We start from the raw sequence: 19,792 nt of genomic DNA on the forward strand, positions 1-19,792 counted from the left end.
ATCACAGAGCTCAGCTTCTCTTCTCTATCATATAACCCTATATATCACAGAGCTCAGCTTCTCTCCCTCTATCCTATAACCCTATATATCACAGAGCTCAGCTTCTCTCCTCTATCCTATAACCCTATATATCACAGAGCTCAGCTTCTCTCCTCTATCCTATAACACTATATATCACAGAGCTCAGCTTCTCTCCTCTATCCTATAACCCTATATATCACAGAGCTCAGCTTCTCTCCTCTATCTTATAACCCTATATATCACAGAGCTCAGCTTCTCTCCTCTATCCTATAACCCTATATATCACAGAGCTCAGCTTCTCTCCTCTATCCTATAACCCTATATATCACAGAGCTCAGCTTCTCTCCTCTATCATATAACCCTATATATCACAGAGCTCAGCTTCTCTCCTCTATCATATAACCCTATATATCACAGAGCTCAGCTTCTCTCCTCTATCATATACCCCTATATATCACAGAGCTCAGCTTCTCTCCCTCTATCATTTAACCCTATATATCACAGAGCTCAGATTCTCTCCTCTATCATATAATCCTATATATCACAGAGCTCAGCTTCTCTCCCTCTATCATATAACCCTATATATCACAGAGCTCAGCTTCTCTCCTCTATCATATAACTCTATATATCACAGAGCTAAGCTTCTCTCCCTCTATCATAAACTCCCATATATCACAGAGCTCAGCTTATCTCCCCTATCACATAACCCTATATATCACAGAGCTCAGCTTCTCTCCCTCTATCATATAACCTTATATATCACAGAGCTCAGCTTCTCTCCTCTCATATAACCCTATATGTCACAGAGCTCAGCTTCTCTCCTCTATCATATAACTCTATATATCACAGAGCTCAGCTTCTCTCCCTCTATCATATAACCCTATATATCACAGAACTCAGCTTCTCTCCTCTATCATATAACCCTATATATCACAGAGCTCAGCTTCTCTCCTCTACCATATAACCCTATATATATCACAGAGCTCAGATTCTCTCCTCTATCATATAATCCTATATATCACAGAGCTCAGCTTCTCTCCTCTACCATATAACCCTATATATATCACAGAGCTCAGCTTCTCTCCTCTATCATATAATCCTATATATCACAGAGCTCAGCTTCTCTCCCTCTATCATATAACCCTGTATATCACAGAGCTCAGCTTCTCTCCTCTATCATATAACCCTATATATAATAGAGCTCAGCTTCTCTCCTCTAAGATATACATACATACATACAGTATATACACATATATATCACAGCTCAGATTATAGGTCATAAGGAATTATAGTTATATCAGGTGATTTTTTTTGGGGGAAGAGAACATTGTATGAATGCTGTCTCAGTTTACTTACTTCCTTTTGTAAATTCCGCTTTGGTGTTTGGACATAACAATACTCCTGTTCTTGTTCTTGTTTAATCGCAGATGGTTTAGTGATGTCCACGGCCTTATATTTATTGGTACTAGAGATGAGCGAACAGTGAAATTTTCAAAGTTCGAAATTCGATTTGAGTAGCCGCTCAATCCGCGACTGTTTGATCGAATATCAAACCCCATTATAGTCTATTGGGAAAAAATACTCGTTACTTGTTACAGAGTACAGTATTCAGCCAATCAACACTGGTTCTGCCGGAGGAGGCGGAGTCTAAGATCGGTCCACAGCAGTCTCCATTCTGGTCCGATCTTAGACTCCGCCTCCTCACAGACGATCCTCCGGCAGAACCAGCGTTGATTGGCCGAATGCTGTACTCTGTATGGCATTCGGCCAATCAACGCTGGTCAATGCCTTCCTATGGGAAAAAGTCAGGGATCCCGACCAGTTAGAGCCCCAAAGAGCTGTGTGAGTGACATTCCCACCTAAATAAAGGTAATCCCTAGCTAACCCTGCCTGTACATCTATCCCTGTCTCACAGTCACATAGTTCACAGTCTCATATGAACCGGATATTAAATCCACTATTCGTATAAATTGGAGGTCAATTAGCCAGCCAATTACTTTTTCCGATTTTTTTTCGATGCCTCCGTTGTCGTAGTTCCTGTCCCATCTCCCCTGTGCAGTTATTGGTGCAAAAAAAGCGTCAGGGAAGGTGGGAGGGGAATCAAATTTTTAGTGAGCTTGCCTCGTGGTGTTCAACTGGAATCGAACATCTCGAACAGCCTGATATCCGATCGAACATGTACTCGATCGAACGCTGTTCGCTCATCTCTTGTACTTACATACTGGTAAAACTGCATTAAAGGCAATCTACATCTTGGCAAATTGTCCCAGTGGAAGAAGAAGTAGCTTTGCAATAGATTTTCATGAAAAATATCCTTTTGTATATTTTTATAGCATTTATGCAGACATATTTGTCGCCATAGAGACACCTAGGTCTGAATGGGTTCTGTGAAAGCCCCATCATTGATAAACTGTTCTGTGTATAGTTTATGGACCCAGAAGTGACAGCGCCGCACACTGCCCCAGTGTGTTATTGCAGCTTGGACTAGGTTCACATCTGCGCACAGCTCACTAAAACATATGGTAGCACTAAAACTGTAGTTACTATGTCATCGGTGGATCCTATAGACTATATAGACTAATGGGTGTCCATTGGATTTCTGCTGGTTTTATATTGAAAACTGTGGAGAGAAAAATCCTCCTTGCAGGACTTTTCTCTCCACCTATTTGTGGCTGTTTCTGTGGCAGAGACTCCATTGCAGTTGTGACCTTAGCCTCAGATGAATTGTAGCTCAGCTGTAATACAAGCATGGCTCACAGTGTACAGAGCCATCTGCTTAATCCTCTATGCACTCTACAGGTATACACGAACCAGCTGGTGCAGGATCCAGGTGTCCGAGCCCACCGATCCCAAATGAATGATCTGACCAATGGATGGGACATTCTGTTTGGGTCTTGGATAACGCCTTTAAGATCTTTTGCAATGTTGCTTCTTTTTTGCATTCATATGGATTTTACCCAACAACAAAAAATGGTTACAAAGGTAGCCTCAAGGGCTAGATTCCTGCCACGCGATGAAGGACACGGAATGCTATTTGCTGCGGTCACAGAGCGTATCTACTGTAATGCGACGGGACTCAGCTTATACTTATACACCCTTGGGCACTGAATTACAGATTTTCACTGCAACACTCCGGGGCGGGATCCCATTATGTAAAGCTTTTAACTCTTTAAATTATACATTGCTCATGTTAAATGGAACATTACACTCCGTAATAGTTAGGTAGCCCAGTGTAGTATAAAATCATTGGCACACTTGCCATCTGGCACAGAGTCTACCTTGAAGGCTTGTGAAAAATGATCTAATAAAATGGAAATTGGTCGAATTTGCACATTCAGGAATCATCTGCGGAGTGTCCATACACATTGTTTAGATATCCCTAAATACACATCTATTTCATTGTCCATAAATCTGTAAATATTCTGTATAATATTTTTTTCTGTGAATTCTTTCCCTCTGCACGTGCGGACTGCCGTATGGTGCCGAGGTAATTAAACCTGATCCTCGCTGACTTTCCTTAGGCAACGACATGTGAAGCCTTGGCTTAGATGGAAGTGTTCAGTACATTATCTCTCCCAGCAGTGAACATAGGGCTATAATGTGAACTCGGCACAGAGACGTGAGGACAATACACAATGGGGTGTTGTATTATCTCCCCCCTAGTGATTTAAAGGGTATTTAAAAAAAAAAAAATTCAGTAAATATTCCATAAAGTAGGCCTTGGCTTTTTTTACATTTTTTAGTTACCTATTAGAAAGATAGGTGATGTAAATTGTAGTAAAGGTAATCTTTATCAGCAGCAGTTACCTGCTCCCTTCTGGTCCTCAGCTGTGTCATGTGACCACTTTCCACTCTCCAGTCCGATGCAGCATCTTCATTGTGGACAGTAAGGGTGCATTCACACTGAGTAAACGCTAGCTTATTTTGTAAAGTAAAATTACATTTGTAAATTTTGCTATCCCATTGACTTCAATGACATTTTACAGGCGTATTTTTACAGGCGTATTTTTACAGGCGTATTTTTTACAGGCGTATTTTTACACTTGTAAAAAAATATCATTGAAGTCAATGGGATAGCAAAATTTACAAGTGTAATTTTACTCTACAAAATAAGCTAGCGTTTACTCAGTGTGAATGCACCCTAAGGCCTCGTTCACATCTGCGTTGGTATTCCGTTCGGGAGAGTCCGCAGATCTCCGCAGGGAACATGCGGACAGGAAAGTCGTTCACAATCTACTTTCCTGTCCGCTTGATTAGCGCGGGCAGCGCACGGCAAGCTCATGGACCCATTATAGTCCATGGGGATCCGTGTGCTTTCACTTCAAATGTGTTCGGTAGTCCGTTCCGTGGGGGGGGGGGGTTGTCTCCAAACAGATTACCAAACACAGATGTGAACCAAGGGTAAGTCAGTTTCTCAGGTCATTCCTGTAACAGTCTGGATGTGAGTCCCAATGGAATGAATAAAGATACACAAATGAGACACTACATCAGTTGTCAGTCACATGATAGCTGATCAAGAAGAAGGAAGCCAATAACTGACAAATATAGCCAACGCTAAGATTACCAGCACTGCAGTTTAGATAATGTACCTTTCCGAGCTATGGAGATATTATACTGTATGAGGACCCTAATGGGACATTATTCTGTTTGGGGGCATCTATAAGATATACCATGTGAAGACCATCAAAGGGCCACTGTATCGTGTGGGAGGCAATATATTGTTTGGGGGAATAATGGGGCATTATAACGCATATGGCACTATAGAGGATTATATTGGATGAGGTCTCTAAGGGGACATTACGCTATGTGCGGGGGGGGGGCATGGTACAGTATGGGGGCTACTAATAAGGAATTTTATTTTATGGGCGTACAAAGGATTCTTCATCACCGCATAGTCTTAAGTAGTTGATACCTTTTTAATGGATAACTAATAATGATGACAGATTACAACGTTTCGGAGCTCTCGGCTCCTTTCTCAAGTAAATTTAAAACCATTTCTGAAGGATGCATATTTATGTACAAAAGGACACATAGGGATAGAATTCTAGGAGGAAGGGGGGTAGAGGGTTATTAGTTATTGGTAGAAACAAAGTAAACAATTCCAGGTTCTTATCAGTTCTCAGGGTCTCAGGTCAGTGATTTCTGTAAGATGCCATAAACCCATGTGACAGATTTAACCCCTTCTCCAGTGTTTGAAGCAGAGTCATAAGTTTATACTCCGTCGCTCTTTCTTTGATTTAAAATTCCCTCTTAAAACCAAAATTTTCATGTGATTGGTGATGTTATGATCCTCATTGCAGAAATGTTTTGATATGGGAAGGTCCATTCTTCGTTCTCTAATTGTATGGTGATGTGAATTCATCCGCATTCTAAGCTGCTGTCCGGTCTCTCCAACATACAGATTTTCAGTGGGACATTTGGTGCACATTATTAAATACACTACATTAAGTGTGTTACAGGTGAACGTACCTGGGATTTGATATTCCCTGTTAGAGTTTGGTATCTCTATCCTGACAGTGGTCAGTATGTGAGGGCAGGTTTTGCACCTTTTCTGTCCGCATGGAAATGTTCCTGTGTTAGTTGGAGGTGACAGTGAGCTGCTAACAGGTATCAACTACTGAACACTATCAAGTTTTTTTTTTTTTTTTATATTTCCTATCCACTGGCTAACACTGTACGAGAATAAACATTTTCCTCATCACTGCATGTTAAATAGAGGAGGGCACTATTAGTTTATGTCCACAGATTAAGGATAAGTTGTAAATTGGTGGGTTTCTGACTTCTGGGACCCCTGTCAATGACAAGAATGGGGTGTCTTAAGTGGCACACTGTCACTCCAACCAATACTATGGGACAACCAAAGATAGCCGAACTACAGCTATAGGGGATAAGTTGCATTCTTTGGCAAACCCAGGTGAGTGTTGCTCCATTTTATTTTTCTGGTGCACTGAGTCTACTTTACAACGTTCCAGGCACTAGAAAGTGCCTTACAGGTTCTTTGGAGTGTCAGAATTAGGTACTAGTTTTGCACAGATTTATGGTGTCGGCACAACGTGTAGCAGTGGTTGCCTCGGAACACATTATTGTGCCATCTCAGGGAACGCTGCACATTTCTGCTTCATCTCAGGCATTCAAATGAAGTGACATCCACCACATTAATAGCTATTTGATCTATTCATAGTAACAGCTATATGGCTCAGATTGCCATAGCCATAGCCCCATACTGAAATAGCACTTGTATAATTAAAGGATAAGTCCATCCCAAATGGATCCCAAATGTTGTTAAGTTTTCAAGGTATCCTGTTTAGAGATATAAAGCTTGGGAATTCTATTTTACTGTCTATACCACACCCAAGCCAAACAAACAGAAAGGCAAGTAATCCTCTACTCGTCCTATCCGTCTACCAAAGCATACTAGATGCTCTAGAGTACATCTTTCTAAATGCGTTGTAAGAGGTGTAACCTGAAGCTCCTCGGACTCAGTGCAAAATTTGTAATGGGGCCCTATTAGCAACTTATCTCCTTACTAAACCTCACACAGTATGCTCCCCAGTGACCCAACAAACAGTATATGAATCCCCAGTGACCCCCAGACACTTAATAATGCTACTTAGAGGCCCCCGAGCAAGTAGTAATACTCCTCTTTGGTTGCCAGGCAAGTACTAATACTTCCCAGTGGCCCCCAGGAAAGTGATAATAGTCCCCAGTGGCCCCCTGGCAAGTAGTAATACAACCCAATGGCCCTTATACAAAGAACTATACTCCCCAGTGGTTCCCAGACAAGTAATAATGTTCCCCAGTGACCCCCAGATAACAAATAATGCTCCTTAGTGGCCCCAAGAGAAGAAGTAATGCCACCCAATGACGCTAAGACAAGATGTAATCCCCCCCTCAGTGACCCTAAGACAAGAAGTAAAGCTGTCAAGTGCCCCCTTAACAAGTAGTAATTCCACCTAGTGCACCCCAGACAAGTAATAATCTTCCTCCATGTCCTCTAGACAAAAAGTGAAGCTGCACAGCACCCCCTAGATAAGTAATAATGCTCCGCAGTTGGCCCTCAGGCAAAAAGTAATTCTCCCCAGTGCCCCCCAGACATGAAGTAATGCCACCCAGTGCCCCCTAGACATGAAGTAATACCATCCAATGCCCTCAGACATGAAGTAGTGTCACCCAGACATGAAGTAATGCCACCCAATATCCTCCAGACATGAAGTAAAACCACTCAATGTCCTCCAGACATGAAGTAATGCCAAGCAATGTCCTACAAACATGAAGTAATACCACACAGTTGCCCCCTAGACATGAAGTAATACCACCCAGTGCCCCCTAGACATGAAGTAATACTACCCAATGCCCCCCAGACATGAAGTTTTGCCACCCAATGCCCTCCAGACATGAAGTAATGCCACCAATGCTTCCCCAATAGTTTCACCAAAAAACAGAACACAGGAAACCCAATATAGCAAAATTAAATACACCTTTGCTTTAATACATAGTAGAAGTTATTATATGAAGTAGGAGAAAAATCTGTATAAAACAGCCATATGGTACGATATACTAAAGTAAAAGCGGGATCTGAATAGCAAAAGAATGGAGACACCAGGTAGTAACACAAGGCGTATACTGAGCGTACTAATCAGGGAATGCGTCGCCCCAACACTTGTTTCATGCTTCACAACCCACGAGAGAAGCTAATGGGAAACACGTGTTGGGGCGAGATGAAGAGATTTCTGCACCAAACATTTTAATACAAAGCTTGATAAGTAAGAAACAAGGGATATTTATACCGGTTGTTGACGGCATTGTCTTGTACGTCTGGCGCCTTCCTAGTACATATGTCACCTAAGATTATGTTTCTTCGTGTAGGCCTCTTCTGATTGTTGTTTGCTAAGGAAACAGATATTATCATCTTGTCACTGTAAATTCTGACAATTTGCTGTTTGTAAGACTCTATATGGGTTATCTGTCTCCTATTCTATAGGATGTCATAACTGAAAAATTCCCCCTGGGAAGCGTGTTACATTAACCAGGGGAAAATACAGAGATGTTTGATTCATTTCTGGAGATAACAAAGCAAGGCCCACATAAACTGGAGATGTTTTCACTGCCGTCATACAGTATATCCGAAAGATCAAGGGGGTTGTCACGGGATGGTTAGAGTCTATACTATAGGCAATGTGTAATATATATTTCATGTGGAATGTATTCTCTAACCTGTTATATACATCAATGTGTAGTTGGCTGATTAGGGTCTAGTGTGTTAGCACATTGTATGCAAATACCTCTAACTAGTGAGGACCAGTGAGGACAATGGGTGGAGATAATCTGATCAGTGTCTCCAAGAAGATGTTGGATGGTGCATTGTCCATAGTAGACAGGGAGTCTGCTCTCCTTGGTATAGGTGAGGGGGGAAGGATCTGTGACTCAGCCCTTCCCACCCACAGATATAGGTGTAACAGTCTTAGTATATAGTTGTAGCTGGAGTTAGTATGTTAGCCGGCCTGTGCACAGCTCTGCAGAGAGCCAGGATTTAGTTACAGGACCAAGGAACCAAAGTTATCATTGGATTGTGACTTCTGTGGACTTATTGTTATTACGGTTGATGTGACCGCCGCCAGCTACTAACTTTGTGGATTACAATAAATTGCTGTTGTCTCCCGACCTCTTGCGTCCGTGTTGATTCAAAAGACCATCCGGAGGAAGACGTATACCTTTGCTCCGTGACAGGGGTTAATACCAGGACAGTGAGAAGAGATCATAAGAAGCTTCTTTATTTTACTGCTGGAAGTCTAGGACAGGTATATAACCTTGCAAAGAGCTGTTAAGACATGTTAGACCTAAACAGCGTAATGTATGAAAATCATGAGTATTGTAGTGTCAGGCTCGGGGATAAAGCCATATACCAGTGTAGCCCATGGATTTTCAATTTTTTACTTGGGCTTCACCTCCCATGCTCCGATGCCTCCCACCGTGGTCCGGCCCTGCTCCTTCCAGGCCCTTGTTCCAGTGGATGTCGCTAAGGTCATGCAGCCTAAGGAAAGGAAGCGGGACATCACTTGGCATACATCACATGTAATGTCCCGTGTCCTTTCCATAGGCCACTGATTGGCCTTGGCGGTGACATGTGGCAAGGTGTTTGCTGGAACAAGATCCTGGGAGCAGCATGACTGGACTGTGGTGGGAGACAAGGGAACATTGGGGACAGGTGAGCATTTTTTTTCCACCATCCCTGGCCTATTTTTGGTTTATCTTGGACAGCTACTTTAAATGAGATACCCCACTTTGGGATCTATATGCCCTAATCGACCATATAGGAAGTTTTTCCACAATTACTTTTAAATAGAAAGGTGGTATGATCGCTGGAGGTCCTGACCACTGGCACTCCCACTGATTCAATGTTCCCCTTGGAATGAACCATTGGTCATGTATAGCATGCTCAACTCCACTCCATCTACATATATATATTTTTTTTATATATTAGCTGAGTGTAATGAGTGTCTGTCAGTCCCATAAAATATGTTTCCTACTATTTTGAATGGGTTTCCCATGAACATAACCATATTTATATTTGTAAATAGTAAAAATTTCAACATTTTTCCAAAAATAAACATTGAAACATTTTGCAGAGTTTTAGAGATTTTCTCTAACCATCTTAGGGTGAGTTCACACCTGCACCCGGTCTCTGCTTTAGCCAATCTGGCGGGTTTCCATCTTCTGCCCCGAGAAACTGGACAGGGGATGGAAACCTGGCAGTCAGTTTTCAAACTCATTCACTTGAATGAGTTTGCAAAGTGACCGCCCGTGTGCATCTTCTGCCTCTCCGCGGCAAAATGGTTTTTTTTACGCTGGACACAAAGTCGGAAGTGCAGGACTTTGTGTTCGGTTAAAAAAACGTTTTCGTCGTGGAGAGGCAGAAGACGCACACGGGCGGTCACTTTGCAAACCTATTCAAATGAATGGGTTTGAAAACTGACCGCCAGTTTTCTGTCACCTGTTCATTTTCTCGGGGCAGAAGACGAATACCCGCCGGATTGGCTAAGGTGGAGACCGGGTGCAGGTGTGAACTCGCCCTCAGTGGCGACAGTCTTTTGTCTTGATCAGTTACTTCTCTTTTGGAAACTGTGACATACCCCATATATTGCAACTTTTTGCATTCACTCATAGTTCAGTTATGGAATTTTTTTTTTTAATTTAAATTTTCAAGCAAGACAACAATATGCAAAGGTAACTTGAACATCTTCACCACCTAAACAAAAATTGTAAAGGTCCCTCTACCTGCCGTGTGCCATTTATAATACTGGGTTTTTTTGGTGGCTCAGGGGTCTTTTAATCCCCTTAGGTCCACTGGCCCAGATGTGACTTACTCTATTATAATAATAATAATAATAATAATAATAATAATGTTATTTATATAGCGCCAACATATTCCGCAGCACTTTACAAACTGTAGGATTCTTGGGGCAAAATGGTTGCTCAGTGGTTAGCACTGCAGCCTTGCAGCGGTGGGGTCCTGAGCTCAAATCCCACCAGGAATAACTTCTGCAAGGAGTTTGTATGTTCTCCCTGTGTTTACATGGATTTCCTCCCATTCACCAAAGACATACTGATAGGATATTGTGATCTCTATATGGGGCTCACAATCTACATAAAAAAAAAAAAGTAGGGTTCTTGTATAGACACAATGAGACGTTACAGAGTAATAAATCAATTCACAAGGAGAAAATGCCCTGATCACAAGAGCTTACAATCTATGAACTACAGGGGGCACTGTAGCTTCATTATACCCCTCACTACCCTGTCTTTGTGCCACATCACAATGTATAGATTAAACTTCCATAAGGGCCCTATAGCAGCTAGTGGTGTGACTGTTATATATTTTATTATATAATGTATCACTTAAATGATATATATAAAATACCCCTAAGTATGTGGATAAGAATTACTCAATAGACCCATTAGTATATATTGTATACATAACATATATCAGTAAATATAATATGCCACCATATAAGCTGAGCCTCCTGACTCAGCATCAGATAAGCGGCTTGGCATATGTTAAATGAACAGCTATCTGCCATGTCCGATGTCCGTAGGAGAGCGATAAACAGCAAACCAATAAAACCAGTCAATGTGCGGCGTGCACAGATGTTTGCCCCAATGAAGACAATGTCCATTCAGAGGGAGTCATGAAGAGGAATAGGGCATTGTTCGCTAACAGATGGCTCAGAGGTCACATTGATGCTGCACAAGCCTCTTGACCATTGAAGAAAGTCTTTTCCAACTCAATTTAGGCGTAGAGGCGACACATTGTCACCGGTTCTAATGAATGGCTGCTGTGAATGGAGAGTATAGTACTTATACATATAAGCAGAATTTATACACCCAGCCATGTGAACAGTCAGCTGCTAGTAGAGGTCCTTTTGTTAGTATAGACACTCATCAGATGACATAAAGTAATGTAATAAGAAGACATGACACATAAAGAGGGGCTCTCACCTCTCCTGACGCGTCTGCTTTACTGAACTATTTATTACCCTTTATATCACAATTTTGGACCATCTTTGCTCATAACAATAGTCCTCTGTTTTTCTTCCTAGAAATTTAAGAATAAATTGACAATTGGGTGTTACCATTCCTTTTGTCCAAGGGGGTTGGGCCTACACAATCTAGTGCTAGAACTAATTTGACAGTGTCAAAGTATGTAGGCAAAGGCTGAGCCGCAGCAAAAAGACACTTGATTTTGGGGTTTTTTTTGCCACTGTGACTTGTAGAGGAACATGTTGCAAAATTTCCAAGTTGTAAATTCTGGACTGTGTGATCATCCTATGCTTAAAGGGGTGATGCCAAGACCGCTGAAACCGACAATAGGGAGTCCAGTTCCCCAACCATGCATGCAGCCTCAGCCAAGATGAAGGTAGACTTGACTGGTGATGGATGGCACTTCCATTCACTTCCATTGGAGCTGTGGAGACAACCAAAGTAAAGGAGTTGGCTATCTCCAGCACTTCCATTCATTTTAATGACAGAAAACAGAGTACCGCACGGTATCTAGATCATTATACAATTAGATGTAAAAACTAATGATATATATGAGGGTAACTGCTCACCTTGTGTAGTTGTGATCGGGTCACAACACCTGAAGAGTATATCAAAGATAGAGACCACCACTTGGAAAGGGGTAATCGCTGGATCACGCCACTAGAGCATTTATAGAATCGCCATAATAGAACCAAACTGGAAGCCACCTAGCCAGGTCCAAAGGAAAGAGATCCGCACTTACCAAAGGGTCTTCTCAGTAGAATCCTTTATTAGAAACCTTAGCACAACTCGTTTCGGTACTGTTGCTGTCCCTTTCTCAAGTGTACAGCGTGAGCTCAGCCCATAGCTGGTCAATTTGTTGCAGATTTGGCGATCATTTCTAAAACTTCGAAACTGCGTTATTTCACTTTGTCCCCTGCTCAGGATGGGCATATATCAGCTGCGCCACCCCCCATTGTACAAAGCACAATAGACAAGGCGTTAGATGGCTGTATACAAGCAGCTGCAAAGCCCGCACACAACTTTTATCTTTCATCTTCCCCACATGATAGCCAAGCATATAAGAAACAGACAGGCATGGATGTCTGCCCACACATCTGTCAGGAATCCAAGGACAAAAACAAGACTGAGTCTCAGGATCTTCTTTTACAGTATAGCTAGAGTACACTATATGCAAAATAACTGGCATCTGCTAGATTACATTACTCAGCAGGAATCTCAGGTAATGGCAAGATATATATATATATATATATATATATATATATATATATATATATATATATATCCTCTTAATATGGGCCTGTGCAACAAAAATTAAATCTACACTAGCCAGGAACAAGTGCAAATTTCAGGTCTAATGGTATAATAAATTAGATGAGCTGAGGCGTCCCTGGTCCACTTTGATTCCCATTCTAACAAAGTGGTCAAAAAACTGGCATGCTTATTTTAATAAATATGCCCAATCTATCTACTGTACAGACTGGGGCAGATTTATTGTGGCCAATTTGGGGCAACACGGTGGCTCAGTGGTTAGCACTGCAGCCTTGCAGCACTAGAGTCCTGGGCTCAAATCCTGCCAGGAACAACATCTGCAAGGAGTTTGTATCTTCTCCCCGTGTTTGTGTGGATTTCCTCCCATTCTACAAAGACATACTGAGCTGAAGTAACTACTCGATTCTCATGTGTGGTCATGTATTACTTAGATGACTATCAGATACGTTCGTGGCACTTACTAGAAACTGATTGTATACAGTTTTGGCATTGCACTTAACATTTCACCTAGCAGGTTTGTCAGTGGTTGACCATACTGGGGACACTGCAAAATATTCATATAATATGGCAGCCTTTATGGAGATGGGAACATGATTAATTGCAAGAATAGCAGCGACTGGATATTGACGTAATAATATACAGTATTACTGATGCTCCTGAAATATGACATTTATCTTGCTTGACATGTCCAGATATATTTGTTGGGCTCATCACATTATAAATGTATGCAAATGACATATAAATGAGATATTACTCATTTACAGTATAGAACAATGAAGGTTATGGCTTTACATTTGCAGCCTTAGGCTTGGATCTATATCACCTTATTACAAATGCAGATATTAATTTATCAGAAGAAATTCTTATCAGAATATTAATATTTTGTGGCCTGCAGGCACCAGTTTGGTTCACACTCTCTTCTAAAATGCCTTAGTGCCGCATTACTTGTGTGTTAATATGTCATTGAAGTGGAACGAAAAGTGGTGCAAAAAGCATCCATACTGATACACTGTTTGATGCCTAGTGGAGAGTTGGGGGATTGCAAATGGTGGGACTGGCCCACAGGAAAGGAGGCCCTAAAACAATAGGAGAACCACGCACGAAAAAACCCATTAAGCTCACTGTAGACTAGTTTTTCTTGGTTGTACATTAACTATACAACTCATGGGTAGCCATTCTGATGGGGTTAGTGTACCCTGTAGTCCAAGAGGCGTCTGTCTCACAAACACAATCCTTGTGTATATGTCCTGTGAGGCTGGGGTCATACTGAGCATACTCACAGTGGCTTAGCTACCATTACTGATGGGTGGCTAAGGGTAAGTGCACACGGGAGTTTTTCGGTGCTGATTTTGATGCTGAATCCACCTCAAAATCAGTCTCCAAAAAACGCCTCCCAATAGAGTTCTATTGGGAAGCTTTTTTTGGAGGTTGATTTTGAGGCGGATTCAGCGTCAAGATCAGCGCCAATAAGCTCTGTGTGCACTGACCCTAAATCTCTGCGATGTACAGTGGCAGATGCAATTTTTCCAAATATCATGCACATGGTGCAGTTAAAAACAGTGGGTGGCCTACTTTGTAGGTTTTCATTCTGCAGCATGTCAATTATTGCTGCAACTTTTACCAGCGCCTTGCAACGCAAAGACTAAAAGCAGTAGGAAAGTCTTAGCAGTTTCTGCAGAGGTGCCATGTAAAAACAACATGGTATCAGGAGTTTTTTTTTACGTTGTTTTCAGGAAAGCACATTGCAGAGTTTAGAAATTAAGTACCATGTCCATCGAGTGTAAGTCTAATGGGTGCAACAGTAGCCTTAAGAAGTGGTGCAACTCAAGAGAAGTCTTGGATACAGGAGTGGGAGGTTCTGATAACAGAGGATGTAAGTCCTAGGTCATTGGCCGAATGAAGATCATGTGTTGGGTGATGGACAGAGATGAGGGAGGAAATGTATGGAGGTGCGGCATTATGGAGAGCCTTGTGGATGAGAGTGATAACTTTATATTTTATTCTATAATGAATAGGCAGCCAATGTAGTGACTGGCACAGACCAGAGGCATCGCTGTAGCGTCTAGCCTGATAGATGAGCCTGGCTGCTGCATTCAGAATAGATTGTAGAGGGGAGAGTTTAGTGAGGGGAAGACCGATAAGTAAGGAGTTACAGTAGTCAAGGCGAAAGTGAATCAGGGCGACAATAAGTGTCTTTAATGTATCCATGATAAGGAAAGGGCGTATTCTGGAGATGTTTTTGAGGTGCAGATGACAGTGATTGGATATGGAGGTTAAAGAGAGGTTTGAGTCAGTGGACATTCTTCTTCAGTGTTATGTTAAGACCACATATTATTCTCACAGATCTACACGTAACTGCTGTAATTCAGCTTTGGTTTAATTGATATATTAGCTATTGCTTTTATAGTGTTCGCCTTATTACTCGCTTATGTTCATTTATGTTATTCCTAAATGGGAAACTGAGCTCTCAAGCAAAGGTACATGAATGTAACAAAAGCTGGCTTAGTCATACAATGCTACTAAAATAGTAGCGGTGTTAATGAGCGCCGTGGTTTTACTTGCAGCCCACGTAAGGTGTCTTTGCGCCATTATATGTCAATCACGGCTATTTATATGTGCAGAGGAGTTTCAAGCCTTTCAGTGAATAACACTATTTTTATCTCTTTACAGACTCTCTACAATGTCCTTCGGGAGAGACATGGAGCTTGAACATTTTGATGAGCGTGATAAAGCGCAAAGGTACAGCAAAAGTTCTCGAGCCAATGGGCTACCAAGTCCAACTCATAGCGCCCACTGCAGCTTTTACCGCACCCGTACTCTGCAAGCCCTGAGTTCAGAGAAGAAGGCCAAGAAAGTCCGATTCTATCGTAACGGTGACCGATATTTTAAAGGGATTGTCTATGCCATTTCTCCTGACCGATTCCGATCTTTCGAGGCTCTCCTGGCTGATTTGACCAGAACTCTATCTGACAATGTGAATCTACCCCAGGGAGTGAGAACAATCTACACAGTGGATGGGACCAGGAAGATCATTTCTCTGGATCAGCTAACTGAAGGTTGGTATTACATAGAAATATTTTCTTTTAGATCCAGCGCATACCCCTAAGGCCCTATAAACACAACCATAGTTTCTTTCCATGTATTATCCCTAATTATGGATCTGTAATTACAGATAGCATGCATACCCATTTATTTCTATGACCCCATACACGTTGCCATGTTTTTCACGGATTCGCATGGGTGCCAATAGTCCCTGCTTCAAAAACTCTGGATATGCCCTATTCCTGCCCAAAATTGATGACATTAATACATTGATTCCAGTCTTCTGGGTTCTTTGTGGATCTGTCATTATGCATCATCCATTTTGCAGGCATTAAAACTAAGGCATGGTTCACATCTGCGTTTGGTATTCCGTTTGGGGAGTACACCTGACTACCAAACACATTGACAAGCGGTGAGCAATTAAAGCACACGTACCCCAAATATTATAATGGGGTTCATGTATTTTACGCACGGTGTCCACATGGAACATGCAGAGAGAAAAGTACTTCATGAACTACTTTTCTCTCTGCATGACTTGTGCGGAGACTGCGCGAAAACACACAGACCCCATTACAGTCTATGGGGTCCGTGTGCTTTCATCAGCTCAGGGCTTGGCAATGTGTACTTCCTAAATGGAATACCGAACTGGGCCTAACATGTTTGTGTGCATGAAGCCTAAAGTCTGATTTTTTTGTGGAATTGTTCTGTAAAGGGTACCTTGGAAGGGGTGTAATTTATGCATATAATTTTCGAATGGGTATTTCTGGGACATTTGAGTGGGGCTTAAAATCATGTGCAAATGGAGGTTGAAATAAAGGTTGGCATCCTGTAAGGTATTGGGTCATTGAGTAGAAAAAAGAAGAATCCCTTAGGCTACTTTAAAGGATCTGTATTATAGTCTCAAGACCCAGACCCAGATTTGTGAGGATCTAAAGTTGATTCAATAGAAATGGGTTTAGGGCTTTAATAGGGTCTGTACAGTGACACATCCATATGAAACTGACCACTGATGTGAGGAACATGGTCATAGGGCTTATAGGAAGAAAGCTAATACTGGAAATACTAATGTCATGGTGCAGCGGGCCATAGCCGTCAAGGCGAGGTTACCAGTCATCGGTCTGGGGCTCGCCGTTGCTATGCAGATTACTAAATGACGTCTATTAAGTGAGAACAGACATCTTTTGTTCTGACAGCGAATATGAACCGCGGGTCTAATAGGCACATTTACATGAAACCATTTTCATTAGAAGTGCAATTACCAATGTAGCAGAGCTAAATTAGTCATTTAACCCTTTGCTAGGTCATCATATTAATTTTCTTACTTTCACATCACAATGGGTTTTGCCTGCTGTATTTGTCAGTCATCAGTATAAGCTATGGCGGTCTATTCCACCTCTGACATGTTAGTTGACCTCCACAACGCTGGTCAGATTTGGTGGCCACTAAACCAGTTACATGTCTGTAGATTTCTGAGGTTTAGGGCCTGGACCCAGAAGACTACAGTCCCAGCTGTGGCTCAATTTGTCAGTTTTTAAGTTTTAATATGATGGCGACAAGTCTCGGACTCATCTCTTGTCATATGCAAAAAAATCTTGGTTCACCATGTACACCGCCACGCTTCAACACTTCAAGTCACCATTGTGCATGTGTCAGTGGATGTCAGAAACTCTTGGCAAATTTGATCTTAGAAATCTGCAAAACTAAGCCATGGACGTGACTCCATAAACCCCAGTAGCATAAGGACTTGCTGCAGGTTTAGGTGCACCAAACATGGTGACAGGTTATCTTTAATATTAGATGGTCCAGAGCAGAACTTGAATCTCCTGGAGACCAATGCAAAATGTGTAACCAAGCTCCTTACCTAGTGTACCATGTACCATTTATAATAATGGTGTCTTCTTATGTGACAGTCAGATGGTTGGGCCCTCTAAAACACCAGACCTTGGGAGCATCTGACACCTCTGACGTTTCCTATATCTAGACCCCTGGCCAATTGTCCCCTCTCAAGGCTTAGACTAAATTTGGGATATACGTAAATGACCCAGTTAATGGTTACCCATCACCAGACCTGAAAGCCAACATTTCATGGTTATTTTATAACCCCATTACATATAATGTATGACATTGTCCTCATTCTGTCTCCAGTGATATCCTCGTGTATTCGGCTAGATATCATATTGTGCACAGGACTGAGCTACTGATAATGAGATCCTTACTATTTTATGTTAATCTGTGAATCCACCAGACATGTTTAATATGACTAGTGAAGAATCTCCATAGTTTAATATAGCCCATAACCTTCATTTTGACTTGAGATTGGCCCCTCCATTTTCATGCATATAAAACAATGATGAACTAGTAAGTATAGCAGTAAATGGTGTAACATAAAAAAAAAAGGAAAACTCACACAATAAGTCTCCAGCCGAACCAGATTTGGCTTACATCATTCTCATGAGGGCTGAAGCCAAATATTGACCTCAGTGATTGACTGCAGTGGTCATGTGAATTATGTAGAGGATATTATTGCTGTAGGACCACGGGGCAGCAGCACTGGAGCAGTGCAAAATATGTGTTTGTGACCAGAACCTATTGTATCAACCCATCCCGCAATTAGTGTAAGTTCACACGAGAGGTTTTTGGACCAGATTTTGAGGCGGAGGTCCAAAAAACTGGATGCCGGTGCGGTGCATACAGTGTACCGGCATCCAGTCGCAGCATTCCACTCCGGATTAGGCCCAAATGAATGAGCCTAGTCAGAAGGGAGTGTCACGAGGCGGACGTCCGCGGCTGAATCTGCCTGAAGAAAGAGCATGTCGCTTTTTTTTCCACGAGCGGGAAAAAAATCACCATCTTATTAGACCAGAGGTCAAGTCTACTCTGTAATAAATATATTAGGGTATGCTGCACTGCTTTTCATCTATCTCATACACATTCAGTATGAGTCAGTACCATGAGGGTACACTCACACTGAGGAATTTGGAGCTGTTTTTGAAATTCCACCAGAAATCTGCTCCCATTCCTTTCATTGGGAGTCAGAGGAAGATTTTTCAACTAGCAAAAAAATAAGCATCCTGCTTGCTCTTCAAAAAGAATTGGCCAGAAACTCTCGCTGGAATGGATGCAGATTTTGGAGCTATTTTTGAAGCAGATTTTGGAGCAGTTTTTCAAAATCTGCTTCAAATTCTTGAAGCAGAAATTTTCTGCATAATACAGTCACATAAGAGTCCTCTACTCACTGCCAAGTTATCGATGAGATAGCAGGTGCAGGAGGATCATAGAACATTAAGAATGGTCTGATATATCAACGTTCATATTTACAGGTCCCATCAAAGGAACTAGGAGTAACTTTGTATAACAGGTTAGATCTATGTTCGGAGCCTTGTCTCAGAACTGTAATAATAATAAATTAATCTCCTGAATGAACAAGATCATAAAGAACTTATCTCCAAAATGAGCTACATTTCCCGTCACTATAATGGAGTACCCAGGTATGACTCACTTAGGAGTCTGAGCACGAGGTAATGGCAACCAATTTAGACAGCTCTGCTCATCCATACGGAGACTACTGGCCGACAATCCTATCTGAGTACTCAGCCCTGTCATATTTATCATCATTTACAATAGTTTTCTGGTATAAATGATTCCTAAAGTCTATGCCAGCGAAGAGATGACGTATATTTTTCTTTAGTCACATAGCCCCTGGAGGATGCGCCTAATTTATCATGCGACTCACAAACTTGGTCCGGGCGGGGAGGGTGTGAAAAAGGCCAATCTTAGGCCCAGTTCACATCTGCGTTCGGTATTCAGTTCAGGGAGTCTGCTTGGGGCCCCCCGAATGGAAACCTATACGCATTAAAAAGCTGTTAGCTAAGAAACCACACGGACTCTATAGACTATAATGGGGTCTGTGTGGCTTCCA

General features: G+C 41.8%; 1 protein-coding gene across 3 annotated transcripts in view; it reads left to right on the plus strand.

Moving 5' to 3' along the window:
- The window catches only part of DCLK1 (doublecortin like kinase 1), a 289,553-nt gene that overhangs the window by 28,247 nt on the left and 241,514 nt on the right, over positions 1–19,792 (plus strand). For all 3 annotated transcript variants that reach the window (XM_075265954.1, XM_075265952.1, XM_075265953.1), the window contains exon 2: positions 15,502–15,887. In XM_075265954.1, coding sequence (XP_075122055.1) covers positions 15,512–15,887 — 376 coding nt within the window. In that variant the 5' untranslated portion in view covers positions 15,502–15,511. The remainder of the gene's footprint in view (positions 1–15,501; positions 15,888–19,792) is intronic.

The sequence above is a fragment of the Leptodactylus fuscus genome, chromosome 2 (genome assembly GCF_031893055.1).
Source record: "Leptodactylus fuscus isolate aLepFus1 chromosome 2, aLepFus1.hap2, whole genome shotgun sequence".
Classification (NCBI taxonomy): domain Eukaryota; kingdom Metazoa; phylum Chordata; class Amphibia; order Anura; family Leptodactylidae; genus Leptodactylus; species Leptodactylus fuscus.